Raw genomic sequence first — 8,841 nt, 5'->3', positions numbered from 1 at the left:
GTAATATACTTTCAATAAAATTAGGCTTAGTTGCCTCGTATTTAAAACTTACATATATTTGCTGATATATATACACTCTCTAAACGTAATTGTTTAAAAACAGATACTGCAATAAGAAAAAAAGGTAGATAACATTCTAGGATATTACATCCTTCAGTCAGCACCGAAAACTTAAAAAACAACAACAACATATAATGATATAGTTTTAGGTGAGACAGAGTGGAAATATCATATAAAAACGATGAATTAATAATCCGTCACTTATTCCTACTCTGACTGACTCTGATATGTGCGTTCGAGAATATACAGTACTGGCAGCTGGCCAACCTTGAGGCCGCTACACGAGATCCCATGGGAGACATGGCAGAGACGTATGGAAATCCATCCTTTTATGGAGAGTCCCCTAGATCTGTCCGGAAGCAAAATCTAGATCCTAGCATAGCTGTGACGCCATCTAGTGGACAACCTTACCTCTTAAGCGAGGACAATAACATTCGTGAAGAGGACTTTGATGCGCCGCAAAAAAGGACAAACCTCAGATCTGCAGACGAAACAGACCTGTCCGATGTTAGCCAACAAGACTCCAGAGGAGGGAGGGAAGGAAGTCGAACAGTAATTACTATCGGCAGCACGCTTACATACCAAAATCCTGCCTTCCACGAACATTCCCCTCGTTCACCGAAAAGTTCCAATAACGTTTTGTCGGTAGTTTTATTATATTGATCAGATTAGACTTTTTCACACAATAAGAAATTAAATGTTTTAGTTGCCAATTAAGTTATCTTCAAATTTGAGTTAGTAACTATTTATAGTAACTTCACATTTGTATTGTGGTTTTACGACGATAGGTGGCAGTCCTAGTCTTGAATATTTTCTAATTGGAAGAATTGGTTAAAGGAATGTCACGTGAGAGCTTATCAATGCGAAAGGGATAGTACTCTACATACGCTCCGCCTTTACACTTGTTCATTGACTAATGGCAATATAACATATTCATATAACATAGTTAGCTCTGAAGGAAAACTTTAATAACAAACAAAAGTATTCTAAGTGTCATAAATAAATTTCAAAAATCAACAATTAATTTTAATAAATAAATTTAAAGTCCCACATTGTTACAAACTTTTTTCAACAATTGGTCAAGCTAATATTTAGGAATGCATACAAGCCAATCATAGCACCCACTGAAACAGAAAACTAGTAAGAGTAAAAATTGATTGCTGTTAATAACCAGCACAGACAAACAGATTGCTAATCGTCAAATTTGGTAGTACCTCTTCAGCGAACTGTTCAGTAATATTTAGTATTCTTTATTTCATAATAATATGATTTGTATTATCTGAAGTATGAAATCTATAAAACTGCACTTCTTGAGGACTAATAAAACTTGGCAAATAAATAATTACAATTACATAAAACATGAAAAAAATCCCAAGAATGAGCTAACTATGCTGTGCCCACCACGACTATAGAAACCCAGTTTTTAGTGTTAAAACTTTTCAGATTTACCGCTGAGCCACTTAGAATGCACTATTTTTCTTAAAAACTAGCAGATACCATCAATTTCGATACAAATATAATAAAAAACATTCTGAAAAAAAAAGGATAAATATAACTTACCTCAAGCCAGAAACCATCACCTTTCCATACAATGTAGTCACGAAACTGACTTTCTCTGACACTGACCAAAATAACCACTAATATAACGAGGAAAACTAAGGAAATAGAATACAATAAGAACAGTTACAGCCAATGAAAATATTGTAAATTCAGTTTGAAATGGACAATAATCATATACGCACACAAGTTTCTAACAAGAAACAAATCACCTGTAAAGACTTCTAGTTACGTACATCATCATATACAAACTCATTACCAAAATATAAAAAGTTCTAAGAATATATATATATATATATAATATATCCAAATACAATACTTAAAGCTAAGAAAAGCGTGAATGACGAATTACTAGTTTAAAACAAACAGAGGTTCATATAATTACACTGTAATATATAATTACACGGCAAACTGGATACATGTACAAAACTTGTAGGTAGAAGTAACAATTTTCTGCGTGTTTAAAAAATGTAAAACGTAAACAATGTTTGGGCAGGACGCGGTTTAGTCGCAGAGCTGGAAGAGCAAATACCAACATAAGAAAATGAAATCCGTAATGAGTAAGAAAAAGGCGTTGAATGTCTGTACACTTTCATGGTTAAGGATTTGGGTGAGTAATAAAAATAAATAGATTCCTTTGTTTTTGAAGATAAAAAAGAACTACATAAATATTATATAACATAGACATAAACCAAAATATTACTTTATAATGAATGAAAAGTAAAATTTGACAAGTTATTTAATAAAAGTAGGTCATCACATTCAGCCTTTACACAAAGTTCATGAGGACATTGTTGTGCTGATGAGAAAATGAATTATCATCCAATATAAAATAAATCTTATATATATTGCGAACCGTGCTGTCTGTCCGAGCGTTCGAATGTCGCCCGTTTGAAAAGCTGCGCACGCAGACAAAGCTTAACATTCACTTTTAAAATGATGCTAGCCTCGACAATGGAGCAACTCTGATCTCCTTTGGAATCTATCGCATATCCTACTAAGTTTATTCTAGAACTTGGATCGAATGTTCATATTCCCTTGTTTATAAACCAGCCATGTTTCGGTAATAATTGCAGCAACAATTTACAATGAGATTCAATTTTGTCGCTGTGACTTTTTTCTCTAAAGAACTGTCTAAGTTGTATTGTACTTTTAATTTACTAAAATTTAAAATTTACTGATGACTCCATTGTCATTGACTTGTGTCGAAGTTGACTAGAGAACAGGCATAAATAATGTTGATACCAAATTTTATTTCACAAGCAGGATATTCTGCGCTAAATTGTTAGGAATTAATCACACTATCATTCACATTTCAAAATGTGACGTAACCTAAAGAACAGAAATGTAGACTAACCGTATGTTATTGTTGAGCGGCTCTTGGCATAAATGAAATGCTTAACAATTACTTTTCGCGGTGGGTGGTATAAGTAGCTCAGAGCTTTGCCTCTAAGTGAAACCACGAGTGCAACACAGCTGACCTTTTTAAAGTCCATGAAATAATTCAAATTGATAGAATAACTTAAACTTTTCCCGTCACTGGGGACGGGTACTTTTGGTTGTACAAAATGAAAATGAAATAATATTTTACGGCATTTCCAAAATAGTTCAGTGTTCCCACTGTACAGTAAGTTTATTTAAATAAATGAGTTTTAAATACAGACGCAAGTTTCAATTATAAATGTTTATCTTTTTAAGAACTTCGTGGTTATATCGAGAAAATTTATTTAAACATTTCCAACACTTGTAGTTAAACCAACACTAATTTTTAAATATTTTCAATAATGTATAGTTATTTCAACATCACATTATTTAACCACGTTTATACTTTGATAACCCGAATGTTTAAAAAAATCCTTATTTTTACAATGAAATACAGTGTGTCATCTTCAAGAAATTAAAAATGTAATTAAGTTTTTAAAAACGTTGCTCCAATTATAAAATCTCTAACAACGCTCTCAACAGAAGTTAAAAATACGAGCGATGAATGTAATCTTGTGACTTACATAACAACGGAATTAATTACCATGAAATTTATAAGACAGGAAAATCCCAGTTGCGATATATTAAACCCACAAAACAGCTCATTAAATGTGGCTCCATATTTAATATCAACACCAACATATAACATCTGCACGTAGACATATACAGTAACCAATCGTATTTCCATGAAACCTACACGCTCATATAAAATATTTGCATATTGATAAGTCAAATTCCATTTTGCTATTTAGTACTATCCAAGTAGTTGTTAGAGAGTGCTTTACAAAAACGTGATAGTTTGAATAGTTAAAAAGTTGACGTTGTGTTAGTTTCAGTTGTTAAAAATTTACGATGTCATAGTTTCAGTTGTTAAAAGAGTGCTTTACAAGAATGTGGTAGTTGGAATTGTTAAAAAGTGCTTACTAACGAATACCATTGGATTAACCGATTGGCACAGTTAACAGAGCTCTTGCTTGTAGTACAAGTGGTTCCGGGTTCAAATCTTGCTCGCGGATAACAAAACAAATTGGGTTACTACACCGTTATATCATGAACGAAGAATGGTAGTAGCATAAGTAATAACACAACCTAATTTAAGTAGCATAAGTAGAACCGCAGCTAATGAATTTGAGCAACGCGAAGTAGGCAGTAATTACATTATGAATTTTCATAACATGTGTAGCAAGACATTAAAGTTTCTCAGTATTATTATGTTTGTTTACCGATTAGTTTTAGTATGTCGACAGGTATGAGGCCATTATCTTCCTCGTAGCACGCGTCGTTGAGCTGGGTGGTGTTACACACATAACTAAGATGTTCCGAAATAATTTTTAGTTGAAAATATGTAGCTAATTCAAAGCAGTACGGCTTGCTAAGAGGGCGCTAATATCGGTACAAAATAATAACAGCTCCCTTTTTGGCCTAGTTTAACGAGTTAAGTGTAATTCACTCTACCAACATGAAACTCCAATCATTCAATCCAGAAAAGTTTTTTAATTATTCTTACGTGAAGCATCGACACTTCATAAATCTCTGCATTCTTTCCTTTTTGATACCTGAGTTTGTATGTTTTTTCAACTCGATCCTCTGAACAAACTTATTCGTTACCTAAATCGTCGTTCTATGAAAATTTCATACAACGATGGGTATAACTGCATTTCCCGCCCTAATGACGACGGCATAGCCAGGTGGTTAGGGCGTTTGACTCGCAATCTGAGTGTCGCGGTTCGAATTCCTGTCCCACCAAACATGCTCGCCCTTTCAACCGTGGGGGCGTTATAATGTTTCAGGCAATCCCACTATTCGTTGGTATAAGAATAGCCCAAGAGCGGTGGGTGGTGATGCTTAGCTACCTTTCACTGTTAAATTAGGGACGGCTAGCGCAGATAGCCGTCGTGTAGCTTTGAGCGAAATTTAAAAAAACTAATGATGACGGCGCATGAACCAAAATGACTCCAGATAAATATTTTGATGTTCCTATGTTGAACACTAAAAAGTTTTAGTGTGAACTATTGAAATTATTTTGTGATTTTTTTTAAAAAAAATAGTTCAGTGTAATAAATAATACAAGATCCAACAGAGCTCCGAAAATATATTTTCAAAGCAACAATGTGTAGCTGTTTAGTTTTCAAACTTTTTACCAGATGTCTCCTTACTTAAAGACCTTTCATGTTGGGCGAATGTAACAATAAAGTTACTGGAATGATACACGAGCGATCAGTGGCACAGAGGTATGTCTGTGGACTTACAACGCTAGAAACCCGGTTTCGATACCCGTGGTGGGCAGAGCACAGATAGCCCAGAGTGTAGCTTTGTGCTCAAGTTCAACCAACCAAACAAGCAAGAGCGATCAATAGATTGTATCAGAATTATGCTATTATGGTTTAACGTAGACCAGCTTAAAATGTATTTGTAATTACTTCCGGTTGCAATAAGGAAACAAATATGAAGACCTATATAATGCCAATGCATTAAATAACCGGAATTAATGAATGTATGCTAATTAAACACAGTCAGTGATACGTAAGCCTAATTTGGAATGTTTTTCTTCGTTTCTCATCTAGATTATGCATCATAGTGGTCCATCTGTTTGTATTTTCTGCATAAAACGTATCAGGCGCTACAGAAGCATCACTCGTGAACAATGAATAAGAACCATGAAGAAATATGTTAGAATTAACGCAATTAATCGTTTCAAAAAAGGCTTAATCCACAGACGTTTTTACCATAACGCTAATTGGGCGAGGCTTGGCGACCGCTTAGGATCCCAATGGAGTCCAAGGACAGAGCTCTGGTTGGGGGCATAATTGTATTTTAAAAAAAACAAACAACTTTTGTCTATAGGATACGTAGTTATTCATAGTGATTATTAATTATTATGTAAAACATTGGGCTATCTTTGTTGTGCCCACCACGAGTATCGAAACCTGGTTTGTTAGCGTTACAGTTACGCAGACTTACCGTTGAGCCACTTAAAGGCCATTATGTGAAACAACAAAAATGAATACGTTGGAATTTTTATTCAGCACATACGTTTGATTGATGTTGATATCGATATGAAATGTTAGGAATCGCAAATAATGAATAATTTTCCAGTAATGTACTTTTGAAAAGAAGAATTTTGATATATGATTTTTCTTCGATTAACCGTTCAAGAAATGCATGGCGTGACAGACAGACATTTGGCAATTATATATATAGATTGTAGAATTTCAGTACTGTTTTGCACTATATATATTAGTAGATAAGTTACTAAAATCAGCAAGACCACTAAATGGCCCTAATCAAGTTTACAGAACCACTGTGGTAGGTTCAAAGGTCTAAAGGTCACAATTATTTTTTTGAAACGTTTCTTCTTGTTCTATGTCGAATTATAATATCGTTTCTGCTTTCTTTGCAATATGCTTGTTCCGTGCTTAAAATCTCCAGTAGTTACATGCATAAAGTTCGCTTTAAAATGGAAAATTACTCTATTATTAGGCCTAATCGCGTTATTTTTACTCCCACTTGAAATGCCAGAGATGACGTCATAAAGCCTACTGAACGATGATGATCTGCTGAAATATCTTTCAGACCTCCCTTGTGTAGAAAGACAAATTCACTAGACTTGTTATATTGTGCAACTGAATGAATATTTCACCATATTAATCTAAGTAAATAATGCTAAGTTAACACATGAATTGTTCGTGACATCTAAATCTGGCTAGTATTGAATGACGTCATGTTACTCTATTGGTGGTAGATATAAATAGACATACGTATGTATCTAAGTTTTTTCGGGGCAAAAAAAATCCAAATTTCTGAACACCCCTGGTTTTAAATCAAAATACCTACCTCGACGACGACGACTAAGTGGAAATCTAATACATACTTGTTATATGAACATGTAAATGTACATTTAATAGCGTGTATATTTAATAAGTAGACATGTATGTTCAGTATAAAGACGTGTGTGTTCTGTACAAAATTACATTTATAATATTGTAGACTTAATAAATAACTGTGAATTTAATGTCACAAATGAGGCTTTTTTGCGGTATGTAAATTCTATGTTACAATGTATACAATAATTATATCGTTTCTTCGCGTGCGTGCAATTTAATGAATTGCTCCTTAAACGACAAACGTATAGTGGACGTAAACAATACAAGTACTTTACCTAGTATTAAAGACAATGTCACTTTCACAAGGCAGATTATTTTCGGGCGAAGGCAGATATTTGGCGCATTATTTGCCACTTGTATTACACGCAATACAGCAAATATGAAGAAAAGCGTTTGTATCAACACATGAATAATTGCCAGAACCCCAGCGACTCCACTGTGTGGTGGTAGCTTAAAGAATGTGTCCAGAGGGTCACAGTCTATGGTGAAATGTGGCGCTCTCACTGAGCAGAGTGTCCAAAATCCATAATGGCCCTCTTCTTTTTCATTACCTTGATCCAAAAAATGAATAAATAAATAAAATGGAGCATAATAAAAATAAACATTTCAAAACAATTGTATATTAGTTATTAACCGAAAAGCTCAACAATGGGTTGTGTGGTTTAGAATGTATTTACCTGTAATTTTTTCATATTAGAATTTTTGCACACTTAAAATAAAAGGTTTTGTGCAATTTAGAAATTATATTTTTTATGATTTGGGATGAAAATCTGGGCTGTGTTCGCCGTACTAACAGAACTATAAATTTTAGCGTTATAATCTCTCAAGCTTATCCCTGGTTTTACTATATATATATATATATATATATATATATATATATATACTACACACACACACACAGGTTAGTTTAGGTTACCGCTGAGCCACCACTTGTGTAAGTTAGTTTTATAGTTATTCAAAGAAAAGCATTTTTAATAGAAATAATGACATATGTTTGTTTGTAATTAAGCACAAAGCTACACAATGGGCTATCTGTGCTCTACCCACCATGGGTATCGAAACCCATATTCTAGCGCTGTAAGTCCGCAGACATACCGCTGTGCCACTGGGGGGGGGGGGGCGAAAATGACATAAGAAACAATGGTTAAAATGCGAGTTCATTTAATAACATGTGCAAAAAAATTCACTTCCGAGAGTCAGTAAATTGAAATGGAATACTGATAAACTTTTATTAAAATGAAACATTGTGAATATTGAAATGAAAAGGGAACATTGCGAACATTTTGCATTAATTGTGGACAGACAGCTGTTGAATAACCAAATATATTACATCTGATTACTTATATGATGTTGGTTATAATAAGAAACGGTAAAATCTTCATTTTTTATTACCGTAAACTTTAATATCTGAATAATTTCAAAACATCCAGATACACTAGTTTACAATTGAAGCAAGTTTTTGAACCCTGTAGAAGTTAAAAGAAACTAATGCTGTTTAACTAGCACACTTTCGAAGCGTTTAGACGACACATTCTTGAAAAACTCTTAAGGCGAAACGTCGATATAATAAAGATTTTTACAAGGCTACAATTATTTTCTGTTAGTCGTGTATACATTCCACCGTGCCTTGCGCCACCTTCAACTTACTGAGGTTTATATACTTCACTTTTCAGCTAGTTACTTTTGATGTAGCACTCTGGTGACGGATTATAGAACTAATAATCAACGGCCACGCACGAACAATTTTAGTACTCTAATTAAGGGATAAAATCGTTGGCTGGTTGTATTAGGTGGTCAAGAAATTAATGTCGCGTTTTGGAACACTTTCATTAACCCCCCCCAAAAAACGTACATCACG

General features: G+C 34.0%; 2 protein-coding genes across 2 annotated transcripts in view; one reads left to right on the top strand and one right to left on the bottom strand.

The window, feature by feature from the left end:
• Positions 1-279: 279 nt before the first annotated feature.
• On the top strand, positions 280-723 carry LOC106471911 (the record flags this gene model as incomplete). The annotated part of the gene is made up of 1 exon (XM_013932535.2): positions 280-723. A coding segment is annotated over one exon (444 nt), but the record flags the coding sequence as incomplete, so codon positions are not given.
• A 151-nt stretch (positions 724-874) lies between these two features.
• The window catches only part of LOC106471910, a 16,760-nt gene continuing 8,793 nt past the window's right edge, over positions 875-8,841 (bottom strand). The window contains exons 3-5 of the mRNA XM_013932534.2: positions 7,259-7,534; positions 1,621-1,715; positions 875-973 (exon numbers count right to left, since the gene is read on the bottom strand). Of these exons, the coding sequence (XP_013787988.1) occupies positions 875-973; positions 1,621-1,715; positions 7,259-7,534 (470 nt within the window). The remainder of the gene's footprint in view (positions 974-1,620; positions 1,716-7,258; positions 7,535-8,841) is intronic.

The sequence above is a fragment of the Limulus polyphemus genome, unplaced genomic scaffold (genome assembly GCF_000517525.1).
Source record: "Limulus polyphemus unplaced genomic scaffold, Limulus_polyphemus-2.1.2 Scaffold4958, whole genome shotgun sequence".
NCBI lineage: Eukaryota > Metazoa > Arthropoda > Merostomata > Xiphosura > Limulidae > Limulus > Limulus polyphemus.
Note: the sequence above shows the minus strand (reverse complement) of the source record. Positions and strands in the feature narration are given on the sequence as shown.